At 37.0% G+C, this 19,517-nt stretch overlaps 1 protein-coding gene and 1 pseudogene across 1 annotated transcript in view; one reads left to right on the forward strand and one right to left on the reverse strand.

Annotated features, from left to right (window-relative positions):
- Positions 1–18,953, reverse strand: part of LOC145259105 (coiled-coil domain-containing protein 138-like) — a 152,019-nt gene extending 133,066 nt beyond the window's left edge. The window contains exons 1-4 of the mRNA XM_080116761.1: positions 18,806–18,953; positions 15,545–15,599; positions 6,267–6,464; positions 2,074–2,147 (exon numbers count right to left, since the gene is read on the reverse strand). Coding sequence (XP_079972887.1) covers positions 2,074–2,147; positions 6,267–6,464; positions 15,545–15,569 — 297 coding nt within the window. The 5' untranslated portion in view covers positions 15,570–15,599; positions 18,806–18,953. The remainder of the gene's footprint in view (positions 1–2,073; positions 2,148–6,266; positions 6,465–15,544; positions 15,600–18,805) is intronic.
- On the forward strand, positions 11,527–11,659 carry LOC145259397 (U2 spliceosomal RNA; annotated as a pseudogene).
- Positions 18,954–19,517: the final 564 nt, after the last annotated feature.

Genomic DNA, 19,517 nt, shown 5'->3' on the forward strand with positions numbered 1-19,517 from the left:
ATACAAAATTTTTAGCGATTATTAAGAGAAGAATGAACTTTATAACAGTGTACTTATTTTTCATAAACGATATTTATATATATATATATATATATATATATATATATATTTTGCTTACAACCCCCCTCCTTGTTTTGAGGGGGTTCCAAATACGCTTAAAATAATCATCTGAAACTGAACACAACATATTGTTTTGTTGTAAGGGACAGGATTATAGATTAAAAAAAAAAAAAAATTGTTTGCATACCTTATTTTGACGTCTGAATATCAGAACTTCGATTGTGTTTAATTATCCCGCTTTTGAGTTTTGAAATGTGAAATTCGGTGAATATGTTAAGTAAAATAATTAATTTAAGTTAAGCAAAACAAAAATTTTTTTTTAATATTTATACGAAAAAAGCCATTTTTAAATCTTTGATAAATAAATTAACTATTCTTTTTTAGCGAGCCGAATAATGCATGACCATTACTAAACAGAGCATGCTTTGAAGAATCGATACCAAAAAAAAAATTCGATAAATATTGTGCCCTTTGTGTTAAAAATAGCATCATTTTTTTCGATCTCATTTGAAAACGTTTGATGCTTTTCGACTACGGTGGACCAAACGCGCTGAAATAATTTTTTTTATTCTGCTTTAAATTGCCCCCCCCCCTCCCATTTTGGGGAGCCTCTCCCCCCCCCCTCACACACATACACATTAAAAACCAAACTCAATCAAATGGTCACCCACCTGGTACTGGCCAACCTCAGAGCATTAATAATACATTGACATTTTCGTCACTGAAAAATAAGTTTTTTTTGGCTTGTTTGGTCTTCGGTAGTTTGCTTTTTATCAAGTACAAATGTAAACATTGTAATCAAATCGACGCAAAGTAACTGGTTGAATATATGAATAAGTGGAATTATTTGAAATCCAGGTACTTATATTATAATATTTTTGCATATTCTCATAGAAAATCTCCCTAAATCTTAGTTAGACAACAAATAAACAAATTAATTCTTTCAAAAACCTTTTTTTTTTTTTTTAACTATTTATATACGTTTTTTGTGCAAAACAAAAAATGCCAATTGTTAACTTTTGAGGAAAATTTAATATTTAAAATTTAATTAAAAATAGTAGAAAAAGTTTTACATTATTCTGCTTTCTATATGATAAAATTCAGGGTTTTATCTTTCTGGAAAAAAAAAAGTTACTCAGAAATAATGGATTTCAATAAATGTAATTTCGTTTTAAAAAACAACAACAACTTGATTTTTCGGCCATTTTTGGCGGTGTCTAGTTTAGACCCAAAATTGGGGGGAGGAGTTTGGTAGAGTTTTTAAAGGTTAAATCGTTTGAAAGTAAGGGTCTTCCTTTATGCACCGTTACCCTGAATTCCATACTAGGATATAATTATTTCCCTTATGTTAGGTCAGAAAAAATAAACAGAAATCTGTAATTACTTCCTTTAGATCAGAGAATTGAAAAGCCAAAAAATGGAATTACCTCCTCTTAACAATTAATGTCATTTTTTTAAACTTACGAAAAAAATAACCAGTGTTCAGAATAAAAGTTTAAACTGCCATAATGTAGGCAGCGCAAGAATAACATTAAAGAATGAGAGTTCATATAGAAACGTTGTTTTAATTTGAATAAAATAAAATACACATCAAGTGATTCTTTGACGTTATTCTCGCGTTGCCTACGCACAGTTCAAACATTTCAAAATACAACCGCCAGAAACAACACGCGGCTCTTTACAAACAGACTTCTTTCTCCAAATTTACAACATGGCAAGGAAGAAGAAAAGGAAATAAAAAGAAACAAAACAACATACTGAGGATGGAGTTTATCTCTGAAATATATTTATGTTATAAATTTCAAACAAGTAAAAATTTTGTTTGTTTTCCTAATATTACGTTGTGATTTGATTTCAAGCGCACTTGATGCATATTTTATTTTATTAAAATTATATCTAAATATTTTATTTTATTCAAATTATATCTAAATATTGATGCAGCAATTCATGTATTGATTATCACCAGTTTACAAGTCTACAAAAATTAAATTATTCAGCATGTCAAAAACTTACCTTTAACTTTGAACTGATATGTTGCAACTCCTGGGTTATTTCGATGACATTTGGTTCTGGGCTTTGCTCCTTTTCTACAAAAAAAAAAAAAAATTTGACAAAAATAAAAGCAAAAATGAAAATTAAACAGAAAAAAGTAACAGTTCTGAATTTTCAAGATAAGAACTGATTGCATTAATTATTTTTTAAATCAAACTATTGTTCTTATCTTCAGTGTTATTTGTGAAACGTTTTGAACATAGAAATGAACAATCATATGGCAATCTCTAATTACAACGAAAAACAAAAATTGTACAACCCTTCCTTAAAATTTCAACAGTAAAAGGGAGATAACCCTGTCAAACTTTATTAGAGTTTATTAGTTTGTTAATCAATTTTTTTTTACGCATACGAAACAGCCAAAAAAAAAAAAAACCAACTCCAAGAATACAAAACTATCTAAAGAGCCAGTAATTTTTCCCCTTTTTTTTCAGAGATGCAGAACAACACGCCTGATGAAGGTCGAAGGCTATATTGACCAGAACGTTCCACAAATAACACTCACGATGAGAGCAATAGTTCAATCAAAACAAGTAACACAGAAAAAAGTAATTGTCTTTTTGTAATGCAATACACAAATTTGAAAAAAAAAATTACTATCTTAATGAACTTGATAAAAATATAAGACTAAGTCTAGATTCCACACTTCTAATTATTATTATTTCTTTTGTTTACAAATGTGTCACAACTTATAAAGACTAAAAGCCATTTAAGGATAAGAGTTAATGAAAAAAGATACAAGGTGCCTTCAATAAGTTTCCAGACTTTTCCGTATGGTATTTGATAGTAGGCACATGAAACTCTAGTCACCTTCAAAGTAATCTCCTCCGGCTGTGATGCACTTGTAACATTCTAAGAGCTTCTAGAAGGCCCCATGGAAGTCCTCTTGTGTGAGCGTGTAAACGACCCTCGTCACAGCTCTTTCATCTCCTCAATTGTCTCATAACGACAGTCTCTAAGGTTTTCCTTGAGCTTAGGGAATAACCAAACAGATAAGGAAGGAGTTGTCTGAACATCCTTTGGACAAACATTGCACAAATATTTTGCATCTTCAGTTTCTCGCGAATAATTGAGTGCACAGTTCCCACACCGACATCAAACTGTGCACTAAGTGCCTCTATAGACACACGGCGGTCCTTATCGATGAAATTCTTTATTTGGCCAATATAAAAGAAACTTTGTGTGTGTGTCTGAAAGTTCATGCCTTTTCCACAAGCGCTGGCAGGAGGCTTTGGTGTTATGGGAGGTCATGCTGGTGATGTTTTCAATGTATGACCAAACAAAGTAGTCCAGCGGGTTCAGATCAAGGGAGGAGAGAGGGGCTAGTGAGAGAAGGGTATCTTCGGACTTGTGGGCCAGCGCAGAGTCCTGCTGCCACATCCACAGTCTGTCAGTGGTCACCTGATTGCACCAGTGGATCACCATACTCTTCAGCATATCCATGTACACTTTGATGTTTACTTTCAAGCTGACTTGGAAGATGTGAGGTGGCATGATGTGTTGGAACCACACCGAAGACTATAACCGTGGGACGTCCGATGTGTTCGGTTGTGCCTTCAAGCATTGAACCATCTGGATTTGCATTTTGAGGGTGCTGATAATGGTTCAGTTGTCATAAATTGGATCGGTAGAGAGCATGAGTTGTACAGTGGCGCATCTCCGATCTAGCTAGTTGAACATTGTGCTACTTTCAAACATAATAGAAGGCTCGTATTTCTCTTGGGATTTGTAACCAACTAATCAACGAGTAGATTGTCTGCAACAAAAAAAAAAAAAAAAAGAAAACCGCTTTCATCAAATGGAAATGGAATCATGTTGTCTTTTCTAGGGCAACAATTTTATTATTCCACCCTGTACTTAGTTTACTGAAGCTTTTCATAACAAAGAGCCATACAAACTTTCAACTAGATTGACTCAGTAGTTTCCGAGAAAATGTCTATAGTAAATGTGGTATTGTGGTGATTAATACCTGTTAATGCCAAACTGCGCATTGAACAGATACCATAATGCTTTGTTCTATTCACTTTATAACAAAAGTCCATACAGAATTTTATCCAGATTGGTTCAGTAGTTTCTAAGAAAAAGTGGAACAGACAGACTAAAAGAAATTTGGATATGTATTATTTGGAGTGTTTGGATTAGTGTTCTCATCATGAGTGTCATTTTACGCTTGGGTCAATGTAACCTCTGATTTTCTCCAGGGGTATCTTGTCAAACACTCAAATTTTTTTGTCGAACTCGGGAATATGGAGAGAATTTTGAACAAAACCCTTTATTCAATTCACGGTGGGTAGTATGCTCTTGTTCTGTCAGCCATGACTGGATAGAGGTCCTAAATAATTCGCAATTGTATTTTTCAGTCGCCCACACTGAGGACTGAACCTTCAACCTTCAGAAGAAGGTCACTTATATAATTGAATTTTTCTGGCCAAAAAGTAGAAGATCCTTGACAAGAAAATGTATGCACCATTGCTAAAAAAGTTTAATTTTTATAGAGCAATTCTAGTTTCTGATTGGTTGAAAGCAGAACGTGAATTAATTTGATTCGTCAGTTGTTAGCAGCAGCATTTATAAATAGAATCTCCAATCGTGAGGGGCCATACCCCATTATAACTAAAAAATATTGCAACATTCTTTCCCGAAAAACGTCAAGTATCCCTGTTAGTTGTGTTTTAGATTGATTAAATTCCTGTTTAAAATTGTTCTATTTGTATAAGGAATGTTTTAATTTTTTTTTTTTGCATGGAAAGGTTTTCTTTTTAATGCGTATCCCGACTTTAGAACAAGTAAACTTATTTGTAATGCAAGAAGGAAAAAGACAAAAAAATCAATGGCCGCCAGCGTTTAAAGCATTTAATTAAAATCAGACATCTTACACTTGAAAAAATATTTGTCAGAATTTATATTTTATATGACCAAGAATAGATTTTGACTCGTCTACGTTGCGAGGATCACAGAACAGACTGAATGAAAACAATGCTCGTGTCGAGTTCGTCAAATGCTTTTTTTATTTTTTGTTTTTTTACAAAGTAGTCACCACTTATCAAGGCTCGGAGGCCAATCGAGGATAAGGGTTAATGGGTATACATAAGTAGTGGAATGCTCTGCCGAATAATATTCACACTCGTCTAGCTACAAACATTGTCAATAATTTCCTCTACTTTCTATCTAAACACAATTTCCATGAACAAAGTTTCTTTCCTAGAATAATCTACCTGTGAAACTCTATATTGGGAGTCTGCTTTCCAGCTAACTACAACATGGTTCTTCTCAAGACCAATGTAAACAAGTTCTTGTTGAGCTGTCCTTGCAAATAATCAAAGTCTGCCTAGTTTCCACCACTATTGATCCTTATGGTGTGTTTTTACTGACCACTTGAGGCACGCATTAAGTCTTATCCTCGAGTGGACGTCAAGCCTTTATAAGTGCAACGTAAACGAACATCTTGCTGCCCATATCCCTACATAGTACCACAGTAGTTGTTGCCCCTGTTAGTAGCCCCCTACACCAAAGTGGCAATGTGCCTTGTATGGGGTGAAAATGTAATTTAAAAAAAATTTAAAAAAAAAAAAAAAAAAAAAAGTGGTCAATCTCTTGTAAAAACAACAAAAAAAATTACATTACTCGTATCGATCAGACTATTGTTCTCACCTTCGGTGTTATTTGTACAACATTTCGGTTAGATTGGCCTTCGACCATCGTCAGGCATGTTGGTTGTTATTCGGAAAAGAAAAGAAAAAAGTTATTAGCTCCGTAGATATTTTTGTATTCTTTGAGTTAGTCTCTATTTTATGGTTACTGTTTCATATTTGTGAAAAAAAATAACCATAAAGCAGAGACTAACTCACAGAATACAAAAATATCTACAGAGCCAGTAACATTTCTCTTTTCTTTTCCAAACATGCCTGAAGACGGTCAAAGGACAATCCAACTGAAACGTTGCACAAATAACACTCAAGATGAGAACAATAGTCCAATCAAAACAAGCAATATAAACAATCAGCCCTTATCTCAAAAATTCAGAACTTAAAAAAAATTTAGTTTGCATAATCTGTTGAATAATGTTTACATTAGAGCAAAGAATAAAAGTGTTTTTTTCTATACGAATAAGACAGCTTAAAGAAAGAAAATGGCTAAAATTTCTGTCGCTATACCATCTAAAAGATCGCCATTGCCTTTGTGGTGACGATAATCTCGGTGACGTTGGAGTCTTCTTGGGGTGTTATTGATGCTGTCAAATTCCTCCGCCGAGTAGATGGAATTTTCAAAATTCGAATAAAGGCTTTCAGCTTCTAGAAATTCTTCGTATTTTCTTTGGCCTGTATCACTTGGAGGTGTGGTGACAACAGAGTCTGGAAAAAAAAAAAAAAAAAAAAAAAAAAGAATTGACTGAGAAAAAATTTTGTTTTGAAAATTTTAAAAATCGAATAATGTTATACAATTTTTTATTAAATGCTTTAAATCGTTTTTTTCTTTTTGGGTTTTTTTTTAGGTTTCTGTGACTTTCCTTGTAGAAACAACTTATACTTCGAAGAAGACTTTTCTCTCTCTACATTTTGCTGTAGGGGTCAGCCCCCTCGTCGAGAGAGAAATGTACATGTGTACAGTTCGTATTATTTGGATTCATCGGACTACTGTTCTCATCTTGAGTGTGATTTTTCACAACATTTCGGTTGATGTAACCTCCGACCTTCTTCAGGTGTATCTTGTTGAACTCTGAGAATGTTTCTGTCGAACTTGGGAATTTGGATGGAATTTCATGCGAAACCCTTTATTTACTTCATGGGGGGTAGCGTGCGCGTGTTCTGTCATATCGCTATTCTAAAGTGTCCCCACATCCAGCTTGCATTTTTGAAATTCACCAGCTGTGACAATCGGGCTTTAATAGGATGTATTCCAATTCCTGCTTTATCTGTTCATTTGAACATTTGAAACGGTAAATAAAATCCAATTCCAACATTGGAATTAAAGGTAAAATCCAAAATTCGGAGATTCTTCAGATAGAATTCTGTCATATTTTTATTTTTATTCCAGAGTTCAATAAAAACATTTCTGAGTTCGACAAGATACACCTGAAGAAGGTCGGAGGTTACATCGATCGAAACATTGTGAAAATGACACTCAAGATGGCAACAGTAGTCGGATGAATCCAAATAATACGAATAACCAATCCTCATGTGTATAGTTGTTGCAAAGTCTAAACTGATGTGCTTTTGTGCAGTTGGCATGAATTTCGAACAGAGAAACTTGGTCACATCTTTGGAAACATTATTATGTAATTTTCATTTGACAATTTATAAAAGCGAATTATGTTTTACAATTTTTGATTGAATTTTTAGAGCTGCTTGCCGGGTTGCAATGATCAGTAATGGTGGAACTTGGGTAGCATTTAATTATATGAAAGGATGGCTCAACAAGAATGTTGCAATATTTTGTTACTATAATGGGGTATGATCCCACACAGTTGGACGATTCTATTTATAAACGATGCTGCTAAGAACTGACGAATCAAATTAATTCACGTTCTGCTACAAACCAATCAGAAACCAGAATTGCTTCATAAATATTAAACCTTTTCTGGAGCAATTTCACATGTTCTTTCCCGGGTTTCGACACGGTAAGAATATTTTGTTCTGTGAAACTGTCTACTACAAACAAGTCACCTCCCAGGACTTGTGTGTAACAGTGAACCATCTGAAACTGTTCTGAAACTCAAAATGGCTTACACTTCTAGAAAGAACTTATTTACATCAGACTTGAAAATGGCTGGTAGATGCTAGGCTAGCCATATCATGCAACCTTGCTCAGGACCGACAAACGTCGACTGCCATGATTCAAGATGTGGTGTAGACCAGACAAGGAGCTGATTCAACTCGACAAGGGTGAATGCTGTTGCAATAACAAAAATTAAGCAGGCAACAAGTTGACAAATTAGACACTGTTACAATTTATCAGACGAGAAGAAAACGAACACAAAAAAACTTACGTTTCTGAATTTTTGAGATGAGGATTGATTATTCATATTATTTGGATTCTTCGGACTATTGTTCTCATCGTGAGTGTTTTTTTTTTCAACATTTCCATCAATGTAACTGCTGACCTTTTTCAAGTGTATTTCGTCGGACTCGGAAATCTCCACAGAATTTTTGAACGGAACTCTTTATTTAGTCTACAGGATTAGCATGGTCTCATTCCAATTTACATAAATCACCTGTTATTCCGAAATGGCAATCTAGTTCTCCCTACCTCTTTGTCTCAGTGGCGCAAGGGAGTTGGTGGACAGCTGATGACCTGGACAACAACTATCAAGGAGGTCTTGCCTGCGCTCTCAGGTCGGCAGCCTTTGCCCGTGAATTTTTGTTTTTATTACATTTTCACCCCAAACAAGGTACAGTGCTACTTCGATATATGGGCTACTATCAAAGACATAAGTTGCAGGTATACTATGTAGGGAGTTGAGCAGAAAAATGTCTGCTCAACTCCCTACACTTGAACTTCTGCATGTCAGTACAGTCGAGAAAGTAGGAGCTCGGAAGGGAATTCCAAAGTTTAGCAACTCTGGGGAAGAAATTATTGGAGTAAAAGGATTTCTTACATCTAGGGATATCTACTGTGAAGGGGTGGGAATTTGCTGCTTGTCGGGTTTGTCAGGGGTTTTTATGTCGAGTGGGTACAAAGACTTGTAGTTCGTTGGAGCATCCACCATTAAAATACTTGTAGAACAGGCAGAGGGATGCAACATTTTGTTGATGAGACAGAGGTTGAAGCTTACATGACAGTTCAGGACCTATCAGGTTGGCGACTCTCTTTTGAACCCTGTCCAGGAGGGAGAGACCAGTAGCAGATACACCAGCCCACATGTGACAACAATACTCCATACATGGGCGAATGGTAGCCTTGTAAAGGTACAGGATACTTGTAGAGGTGGATTGTGACTATAGTAATCATCCCATGGTGTTACTTTCTTCACGATCACTTTGCATGGGCCGTCATTGTTCAGGAGGTGGTAAAAGCTAGAGCAGAAATCAGCTTAATGCGACCAGGGTGAACACTGTTGCTATAATGTGGTCTGCACAGTTCATAACAAATGGGCCCGGATTGTCGATTACATTTGTTATAGTAGTTTCTCAACTTGCAAAGCAACAAGGACCAGGTTTTACATAAATCACCTGATATTCTGAAATGGTCACCCATCTAATTAGTGACAAAGCTCATATTGTTTCTGAATTATGGAGATGGGGACTGCTAATTCATATTATTTGGATTATTCAGACTACTGTTCTCATCTTGCAGTGTTATGTTCACATTTCGGTCGATGTAAACTCCGACTTTGTTCAAGAGTCGTTTGTCAAACTTGGGGAATCTTTCAGAATTCAATAGAGAGATTCCGAAGTTCAGCAAGATACACCTGAAGAAGGTTGAAGGTTACATCAGTTAAAATATTGTGAAGAAAATATTTGAGATGGGAAAGCAGTTTTGTTAAGGAGGGGTGCGGGCGAACTGTGTCCAGGCAAGCAGGAAAAGCAATGGAAATTCCAGGCGATCAAAAGAACAATGGGTCCATTTCAGGAAAAGTGACCTGGGCTGCATCCAGACAAGCAGAAAGAGAACAATGTGACCTAAGCTATATCCAGGCAAACGAAAATAAACAATGGAAATCCCAGGATTTAGAGCGACCTGTATCCATGATGTCAGTTGGTCATGGGTCAGACCAAAAATCAGCTAAAGTGCAATAAACAAGCTGGCGAGAAAATTGGTTAACAGGTCGACGTGATACCAAGGAGAGCGAAACAAAGCAACAGTCAGACAGACAGAAGCGAAAAACAGGTTGACACCGTTTGCGACCCACCTCTGCCACTAACCCCCACCACCGTCATTGTGTTGAATTGTATATAGTAAAATAAACAAGACTCTTTTATAAACAAAGTGTCTCATATTCATTCATAAATGAAATAACTGTTCATTTTTATAGCTAGATGATCACCAGGCAGACATATATGTAACAGTTTGAATAATCCAAAGAATACAAGGCTCAACATTGCTCACCTTTGGTAATTTTACTTCCCCTTATTTTTTACTAAAAACACTGTCATCATTTATAAAGGCTAGATGCTACTCGACGATAATGAGATGGCATGATTGTTGTGTGGTACTGGTTCAAAACAGGAATCTATTGGCATTGGCTTTGAAGGCGACTAAGTTGTAATTTTTAGGAAAGCAGTCCTGTGGCAATGTGTTTCATAGACAGGAAGCTCTTGCAAAGAAATTCCTGCAGCTTCCAGCACCTCTTACAGCTGCTGGCCTCCTGCGGCTACCAGGTTTCACTACTGCCTTCTGGCTATCCATTTTGGTAGACAGTCATGTCTGGCTACCTGTTCTAATGTCTGCTGGCACCCGGCTACCCATTCCAGTGCCCACTGATGTCCGACTACCTGCGTCAGTGCCTGTTGACGTCCGACTACCTGCGTCAGTGCCTGTTGACGTCCGACTACCTGTGTCAGTGCCTGTTGACGTCCGGCTACCTGTGTCAGTGCCTGTTGACGTCCGGCTACCTGTGTCAGTGCCTGTTGACGTCCGGCTACCTGTGTCAGTGCCTGTTGACGTCCGGCTACCTGTGTCAGTGCCTGTTGACGTCCGGCTACCTGTGTCAGTGCCTGTTGACGTCCGGCTACCTGTGTCAGTGCCTGCTGACGTCCGGCTACCTGTGTCAGTACCTGCTGACGTCCGGCTACCTGTGTCAGTGCCTGCTGAGGTCCGGCTACCTGTGTCAGTGCCTGCTGACGTCCGGCTACCTGTGTCAGTGCCTGCTGACGTCCGGCTACCTGTGTCAGTGCCTGCTGACGTCCGGCTACCTGTGTCAGTACCTGCTGACGTCCGGCTACCTGTGTCAGTGCCTGCTGACGTCCGACTACCTGTGTCAGTGCCTGTTGACGTCCGACTACCTGTGTCAGTGCCTGTTGACGTCCGACTACCTGTGTCAGTACCTGCTGACGTCCGGCTACCTGTGTCAGTACCTGCTGACGTCCGGCTACCTGTGTCAGTGCCTGCAGATGTCTGGTTACCCGTTCCAGTGTCCACTGATGTCCAACTGTCTGTTCCAGTGCTAACTGACATCCAGCTAACTTGTTCCAGATTCCACTGACGTCAGGCTACTTGTTTCAGTGTATGGTCAATTGGCATCTTCATACCTCCTGACCTACTGCAACAATTGTTTGTATTCCTCTTGCATTTAGTTCACTGGGCATATCTGCTTTACAAGTTCAGTTGCTCCAATAATTACTCGAAAGATGGGATCTTCAAGATTCTAGTTTCTGTTCATGTTGTACATAAGACTAGTATTTTTGTTATGTCTTAAAAGTTAAGTCACAGTTTATGAATTTTTAAACAAAATTACTTAAAGTACAATAAATAGCGGCAAATTCTTGGCCTTTTGGTCAAGATCAAAGTGTAGTATCTGTTCTTCAGATGCTGCACTTCATTTTCTTGTTCTCTTTCGGTGGAGGAGAAATCCTTCACGACTGAGACAATTTTTATTTTTGTACCTTTTCTCCACGTTAAAAAACGACCCTGGTGTCTAACTCTGTCCCGTGGGGAGGCATAGTAAATAGGTACAATAAATAGCGGCAGTTCTTATGACCCAACGGGTCACGTGTATTGATTTAAAGAAAAGAACTGCTAAAATGGAGCGTATAAAAAAAAAAACTAGATGAAGTTAAAAAATGAAATTTGCCCAAGGTAGATAATTCTTAACATAATTTCACCAGTTATTTCCCTTGGACGTAACTCCAAAATATTTCCTCAGTTATCTCCCTTACAAAAACGCTAATCGGTAAAACGAAGATTTTATCAGCTATAAAAATGAATTTGTTGCGCAAAATAATTTTCAAACTAGCGAATCAATTTGTGTGAATAACAGTTTGATATTATCTTTCATTATTTTTTTTTAATTATGATTGATGATTCGGATTGGTACTTTAATTAAAACGGTACTTGTACAGTTTAATGAAGACATTAAAAAATGAAAATATCGAAAAAAAGGTTATATTGTACATATCCGTTTTGGACTGAAGATCCCCGAAAAAAAAATTTCATTTAATTTGATCGAGTAGTTTTTTTTTACAGCAGAAAAACACGTTTTTATGAGAGCGCGTTTGAAGTCAGCCATTATGAAATTTGTTAAACATGCCACGGGGAGATAACTCAGTTTTAAAGCACCGACACTCCCTCCCCATCTTTATTACTGCCTTTTCTTCCTAAATATCAAACCTTTTGATTGTTTTTTCGCTGTAAAATAAAAACTATTTGATGAAATTAAGTGAAAAATTTTTTTTTTGAGAACTTTATTCCATAACGGAGACATACAATATAACCACGCAAGCAAAGAATTCACTTTCCTTTCTTCTGCGATCGACACCTGGAAAGCAAATAAAAACTATATGTGAAACCATTTATCGTCTTGGAGTCAATGTGTTTCGCCCAAACAGGTTCTAGCCTCCACTCCAAGAACAAGATGAATTACAGGTAAACAAGATCAACGACGCATGAAGTTAAGGTATGTCCAAAATACATGTGACACATACACACACACACACACACCCGCATATGAACAAGTAGATATGAATATATCATAAATAGACAGCAGTAACATAATTCTACGGTTCAAACAGTGAGGAATCACCAACAATAGACATTTAGTGACACATATACACATCAGGATAAACCCTTCGTCCCAAGTACGCATTTTTTTTTTTTTTTTTTTTTTTTACACAGTGATCACCACTTATCAAGGCCCGGAAGCCACTCAGGGATAAGGGTTATTGCAAGTACATTAAGTTAGTGAGGAGATTTGCTGAAGTGTTTACTTAAGGGGGCGGTTCATTAGGAATTTGTTAACATTGGACTTGAACACATCCAAGTTGTAGTCCGGAGGGAAGCAGGCAGACGGAACAGAGTTCCACAGGCGTGCAGTTCTAAGAAAGAAGCTTTGTTCATGGAATCCGCGTTTTGATTTAGGCACAGATATAGAGTGGGGGAAATTTTTCACAGTGGATTCAGCTAGACAGGTGTTTTTCATGAAAGATTGGCGAGGGGGGACCAGAGATTGGAGTTCAGACGAGCATCTGCCATGGAAATAACGATAAAACAAGGACAGGCTCGCAACGTCTCTTCTGTGGGAGAGAGGTTGCAGGGTAGAGAAAAGGGCATATTAACATTTAGACAATTATACAACATACACTGTTTTGGTGCCTTTTTGGTACACCATAATATAACGCATGTAGGGAAGAGCATATGCTCTTGGGTCCATAGCAGCAGACAGCTGCTACTAACAAGCAGAGCTTTTCATAACTTGGAGATTTGAAATCTATTTCACCCCGGCTTGTCCAATCACAAGCCAGCTCCCAGTCATGTGACAGAGTATATAAAAGGCGAAATCTGAGACCATTAACCCTCTTTCTCTGTGCTCTGCCCAGAAGCACACATCGCCTGGGGCTTCAGTCGCAGCCTGAATATGAGTATTACAAGTTAGCTATATCTCTTTTCAAACTTGCATTTATTTTCATGTGCATTCTTTGTCATGCTAAAGAACTCTCCTCGTTGATACAACTCACACATACTCAATGACAACACAGCAACACGCTAAAGTCTTTGCCCTTTCTTTTAACCGGCTTCCTTTGCACCAATAACTACTAGCTATAAACATGTGCGCATACGAACACTGAACTATTGTATCCCTCAACACGCCAGCAATGTATTAATGTAGTATTGGGAATCCCAGCTTAATTGCTATATAGGTAGTTTTAGAAATAGAAAGCTATGTAAGTATATTTTCATTTCCCATCAGCGAGTTGGCAGGGTCACAAAAGGTTAGGTTTGACAGGTATCAACCTAGAGAGAATACACCGGAAATTAGGGGTGACACGGGAAGTGTGGTCGTAGGCTTCCGGTTGACGACCACATGGGCTGAGAGTTGGTTTTGTGCAGCAAAGAATGCAGACGGGAAATCTCGGGTCTCCGACAACCAGGGTTCGAGATGATAGGCTTGCCTTGAAATAAAAGATTGAAGCTTCAAATCCATCTTGCTGTTTATCGATGCATCTGTCTGCAGTGACCACTTCCCAATGAGATGGCAGACCAGCGTCCAAGAAGGCATCATCTGCTGGCTAAGGCAACCAGGTATGTACGCATTATACAGGGCACATATACGTCTTGAAGACTTTTTTTTTTTTTTTTTTTTTACACGGTGGTCACCACTTATCAAGGCCCGGTAGCCACTCAGGGATAAGGGTTATTGCAAGTACATTACGTTAGTGTGGAGATTTGCTGAAGTGTTTACTTAAGGGGGCGGTTCATTAGGAATTTGTTAACATTGGACTTGAACACATCCAAGTTGTAGTCCGGTGGGTAGCAGGCAGACGGAACAGAGTTCCACAGGCGTGCAGTTCTAAGAAAGAAGCTTTGTTCATGGAATCCACGTCTTGATTTAGGCACAGATAAAGAGTGGGGGAAATTTTTCACAGTGGATTCAGCTAGATGGGTGTTTTTCGTGAAAGATTGGAGAGGGGGGACCAGAGATTGGAGTTCAGATGAGCACCTGCCATGGAAATAACGATAAAACAAGGATAGGCTCGCAACGTCTCTTCTGTGGGAGAGAGGTTGCAGGGTAGAGAAAAGGGCATCCCCCACTAAGCCACAGAGTCTATTTTGTACTCTGTCAAGGCAGGATAGGCTGTTTTTAGCAGCTCCTGCCCAGATATGGCAGCAGTATTCCATCCTTGGACGTACTTGGCTTTTATATCTGCAGTGACCACTTCCCAATGAGATGGCAGACCAGCGTCCAAGAAGGCATCATCCGCTGGTCAAGGCAACCAGGTATGTACGCATTATACAGGGCACATATACGTCTCGAAGACTTTCAAGGCAAGAAACAATGTAAGGATAAGAACACACACACACACATCTTACGTACAGAGAATATACACACACACACACGTAAGAACGTTGATAAGAACACACAGTCTAAAGTACCCTTAGTAGTAAAATCTTATTTCTATAGGTCGTTCGAGGTGCACTACGTATGATCTCTATTGCCTAATGGTTTCCTCATCTTTATACAAGTTTCTAAGCTCCCATTGGCTTGTTAGATTTTGGATTTAAAACGATTTACAGTGGTTGAAAAATATTGAGTTCACACCTTCCTGATTTTGGAAGTGAAGATGAGAGCGTGTCGAAAAGAAGTGGAGAAAGAAACAGGGTAGATATTCAAACCATTTGCTTTTCGGCATTGGTTCTCATCGCATCTCCGTGCACCATAATGTATTTCTGTAAATGTGAAAAGATTCACTTGCTATGTGGGCAGGCAAATCTCGGAGATGAGACAAAGGGGCAGGATAAATAGAGGGAGAGGGTAGGGACGATAAAAACAGATGCTTACCTATATCACTTTCTTCAGACGCCATGATGGTAGAGTTGAATTTAGAAGAAATGATCTGTAAGACAAAAAAAGAAAATTATATTTACGATTCTTTTATTTATTGAGATTGTCGGACTGACTTCCTCATCTTGGTTGTTATAGCCACAACGTTTCGGCCGATACAAAACACCTGATGAAGGCCGGAGAGCAAAACGGCTGAAACGTGACTATAACGACCAAGATGAGGAAGTCAGTCCAACAATCTCAATAAATGAAAACACCTCATCTCAAAAATACAGACAATTTACTATTACAACTCTTTTTTAATTTTACTTGAAAGTGCTAAGAAATCAAGGAGCCCCTTCCAGGAGTTAAGCCCAAATGCCCGAGGGAGTATCTATACAAATATGATGCTACAGAGTCTTAGCTTTGTACGACAGCTAAATCTCTCTCTCGGTTCAAAATGTTGAGATCCAGCAACAAGCAAGAGCAAGATAGCCAGCAACAAATTAAACTGCAGACCAGCTTAATACGGGTAATGGTCTTCCGCTTTATGGTTTTTTAAATCAGAGATTTGCTTCTCCTAAAAAGGTTGCCTTCACCACGGCTTACGGGAGCCCTCTCCACCCCAATACACATATACACACACACAAATATACACGGTGCTAGTTGGCCGTTGACCCAGAAAAAGAGTTCATTCGCCCTTTGGAAGGTCTTGTTTTTAATCCTTCAGGGAGACTAGCCGCCCTCCTCACCAAACAAGTCTGGTGGGGGAACCAGTTTAGTCGCCGGTGACCCGACCATGAGGCAGGTAGTACTGGGTTACATGGTACCAGTAGCACATGACATGACCTGACACATATATAGATATATATACAGGCACTAGTTGCAGACACACATGCAAATATATATTTCATATATCTACATTAAATGCTATAAGATATATTTTCAATATTTACTTGAGAGTGCTCAATAGGCGTGAAAAGCAGATTCTTATGCGTTTCATTCCCATCAGAAATGGTCAGGCTAGCTTGATGATTCCCTATGAGAATGAAACTGGGAAGATTCTGGGTAGTTTAATTTGCATATATTTTCATAACTTACTATATATCAAATTTTAGTCATTCAATAAATTTTAAAATTTATGACGTGAAATGGTTAAATTCCAAATCAAAAAAATTTTATTATTCTATGTAAGACAAAGAATACATTTGAAATATTTTAACTGAGCTTCAATCTATGGCCCCCCCCTCGCCAAACTTTCACAAGAAACACTCGTCTAGCTGTAAACAGTATCAATAATTTCCCCCACTCTTTATCTGTGCCTAAACCTAAACGTAGATTCCATGAACAAAGCTTCTTTCTTAGAACTGCATGCCTGTGGAATTGTCTTCCGTTTTCCTGCTTTCTGGCTGACTACAATATGGTTGTCTTCAAGTCTAAAGTAAATAAGTTCTTGATGAGCCGTTCCATATAAGTTATCAAATTTACCAAATTTTCATTACTAATGATTACTATATTGACCAATTTCTACTGTACACTCTTTAACCCTTATCCTTGAGTGGCCTCTTGGCCTTGATAATGTGGTGATGCCTTTGTAAAAAAAAAAAAAAAAAAAAAAAAACTCCTTATCCTATGGGATTTCGATGTCTACCATCTCTTCAGAGGAGAAAATATTAGCAAATAGTTATAATGGTTAACACCTTATTTGCTAAAGTCAGTGAGACATGGAAAATCACAATTAAAAGTTTTTTTAAGTATTTATATGTCATAGAGTAAGGGAAGTTAATGAAAAGGATATAAAAATTCACATCCAAATTGCATGGTAAAATCCGAAGTGAATGTCTTTGATAGCAGTGTGGTAAAGTGATCCAATCTGTATTTTGAGTAATTCACATCACAAGGTACTAATCTGAAGTAGACATTTTCCTGGAGAAATTTTCTTTGTTTATATAATGAGTCCATTAAAAAACTTTTTTTTTATATAGATCTATAGGTGGATCTGTTTATTAAGAAACATATAATTTAATATATTTAATATCTTTATAATTAAAGAACATGAGCTTCCAATTCCACTCGAAAATAGCTTCAAATTATTAATAAAATAAAATAAAACCGCTTTCAGTAGACAGGCTACGCAAATTAAGGTTTCCATGCCAGTTGCTTGTTAGATAAAATATATATTTTTAAGGAACAAGAAATTTTAACGTGAATCACGCGTGATCTCATGCACCGTTCCGAGATTTAAAAAAACTACCATAAAAACAAAAAACGGACTTCTACTTTCTGATTATCTGCCCCAGCAACAACATGGCAAAATGAAAAAAAAAAAAAAAGACATACTGATGATAAACGCTTTAAAATAAGTTAAAAAAACAAAAACAAAACAAAAAAAAAACAATGAAAAACGAATCCAAATAGGTATAAGAGTACGATCGGATAAATCGGCGGTTGTTGTCATGTTCCGGCAATGTTACAATTAAAAATCTGCACAAGTACCATAAAAAATAGGCACTTCTGCTGTATGCGGACGGCGGCCATTGTTAGGGAGCGATAACTTCAGTTTCTTCTTAGAATTTTTTAAAATATTTTTTTTTTTTTTTTTTTTTTACAAATAAATAATTTCAATGAAATATTTTTTTAATTAAAGCAACATTGAAGGGTCTACAACAAATTTATAATTTAAATGAAATTTTTTTTTCGAATTAGAGCAATATTGAATTATAAATAATAAACTAGACAAAATACTGTTAGAAATTCGCTCAATATATGTTACCGTGACATAAGTTGTGATATATTCGGTTGTTTTTTAATAGTATTTTGTCTAGTTTATTATTTATAACATCTTTTCCCAAGCTTAATGTGTTAAAGAGAGAGTCGGTCGCCATTTCGAATTTTCAAATACATCGGTAAACACTGCATGTTTTTCGAGCTGAATAAACATGTTACATTGAATAAAAACACGAAAAATATATGCAGTTTGGTAGAAAAGTAACTTATCTTGCCTTTGATAACATTTATTTGTTATATATTTGTTTTTTGAAAACTTTTTCGAATCTATGTGTACAGTAATACAAACCCGAAATTCAAACTTTTCGACTTTCGGTCTTCGTTCTCATTTCCGAAGAAGCCCCTCCCCGCCCTACGAAAATAATAATAACAATAAACACAGGATCAGAGACAGAAATGATTTTTATAAAAATTCCCGCATAAACAAAAGTTTGTTTCTTTTGTTTGTTTAAAAAATAAAATAAAAAAGAACCAAATAAATTAAATACTTACTTATGACCGATATTTTACTAATTAGACATCTCATCTAACGGACATTGTTAAAATAAAAACAAACAAAAAAAAGTTTTACACGTGCGACATAAATACATTTCAATGTTTTTCGTTCAAAACTTCCTTGGCAACAGTTGCCAGGCGAAACAGTCGCATTTTCATAAACTTCCGGTTATTTTTTTTTTTTGTCCCTTAGTTTAGCCTGGCAGCCGTTGACACTCTTTTCGCTGTTAACCTTATTTTTTATCCCCACCTACCTCACCTCTCAATTAATTGTCATTTATCGTAGTGTCCAAAGTGTAATATCTGTTTCTGCCGAACATTTTCTACCAGGAAGATGTGAGGGGGGGGGGGGACACTAGTTTAGATCATGAGATTTATCTAGGGGAGATAACTCAAAACTCAATCGTCACTAATTGTCTTCGAAAACTGTTTTCATTAATAATTAATTTTCGATCGTATCGATTTTTGGATGTGTTCATTATTGTGACAAGTTAATTAAATAAATACCATTGGGTTTTAGTTGAAATTCAATATTTCGTATTTATTAATTAAAACAGTTTTCGAAGACAATTAGGGAACTTTAGTTATCTCCCTTTGGTAAAACCCGTGGTTCACTTCAAATTGGCGCTGGGTCTGGCTTCTTAAAAGCCCAACTCGTTGATCGGAATGATGATTTTTGTGCAGTTCGAGGAGTAGGCTATCATCCTAA

This window comes from Euprymna scolopes, chromosome 34, assembly GCF_053919585.1.
Source record: "Euprymna scolopes isolate OS-2025 chromosome 34, ASM5391958v1, whole genome shotgun sequence".
Taxonomy (NCBI): Eukaryota; Metazoa; Mollusca; class Cephalopoda; order Sepiida; family Sepiolidae; genus Euprymna; species Euprymna scolopes.